Genomic DNA, 798 nt, shown 5'->3' on the forward strand with positions numbered 1-798 from the left:
TGACAGCATCCGAGGGCCCCGTGGTGCTGGGCGGTTCTGCCCCTTCATGGCAACCAAAACCCCTCCCCATAAGCAGCAGCAGCAGCAGCAGCAGCAGCAGCAGCAGCAGCAGGACTAGCAGGAGCAGCAGCAAGCTGCTGCTGCTGCGTGGTGTATTGTGTGTGTTTGGTGGTGTGTTGCTGCATATATCTCTCGGAACTGTCTATACACTCGGCGTGTCTGCAGTTTATTTTATATCTTATATTAAAAAACACAACAACCCCACCATTCGTCTTTCTGCTGCTGCTGCTATCACTGCAGCAGGATTCAGCAGCATGGCTATAGGCATGCCTATTGGGGGAGCTCTAGAGAAAAGGATTGGGCCCAGGATGTATGCTGCTGCTGCTGCTGCTGCTGCTCCTGCTGCTGCTGCTGCTGCTGCTGCTGCTGGTGGTGGTGGTGCTGCTGCTGCTGGTAATGGTGCTGGTGCTGGTGGTGGTGGTGCTGGTGTTGCTGCTGTTTCTGCTGCTGTTTCTGCTGCTGTTGCTGCTGCTGTTTCTGTTGCCGTTGCTGCTGCTGTTGCTGCTGCTGCTGCTATGCATCTGCACGTCTGCCGCTGCTGCTCTTGCCTTTGCTCTCTTGCAGCAGCAGCAGCATCAGCAGCAGCAGCAGCATCAGCAGCATCAGCAGCAGCAGCATCATCAGCAGCAGCAGCATCAGCAGCAGCACCAGTACTGTGTGTGTGTGTGTATATATTTCAGGGTGAGCCTATTGGGTGGTTTAGTGTTTATATTTGGGGTTTATATATCCACCAAAACC

At 54.1% G+C, this 798-nt stretch overlaps 1 protein-coding gene across 1 annotated transcript in view; it reads right to left on the minus strand.

The window, feature by feature from the left end:
* Window positions 1-798, minus strand: part of EMH_0050360 (uncharacterized protein) — a gene marked incomplete at both ends in the record, with an annotated part of 5,439 nt that overhangs the window by 2,886 nt on the left and 1,755 nt on the right. Inside the window, one exon of the mRNA XM_013496636.1 lies at window positions 266-617. Within this exon, the coding sequence (XP_013352090.1) occupies window positions 266-617 (352 nt within the window). The remainder of the gene's footprint in view (window positions 1-265; window positions 618-798) is intronic.

This window comes from Eimeria mitis, genomic scaffold, assembly GCF_000499745.2.
Source record: "Eimeria mitis Houghton genomic scaffold, Emh_scaff2207, whole genome shotgun sequence".
NCBI classification, from domain to species: Eukaryota; Apicomplexa; class Conoidasida; order Eucoccidiorida; family Eimeriidae; genus Eimeria; species Eimeria mitis.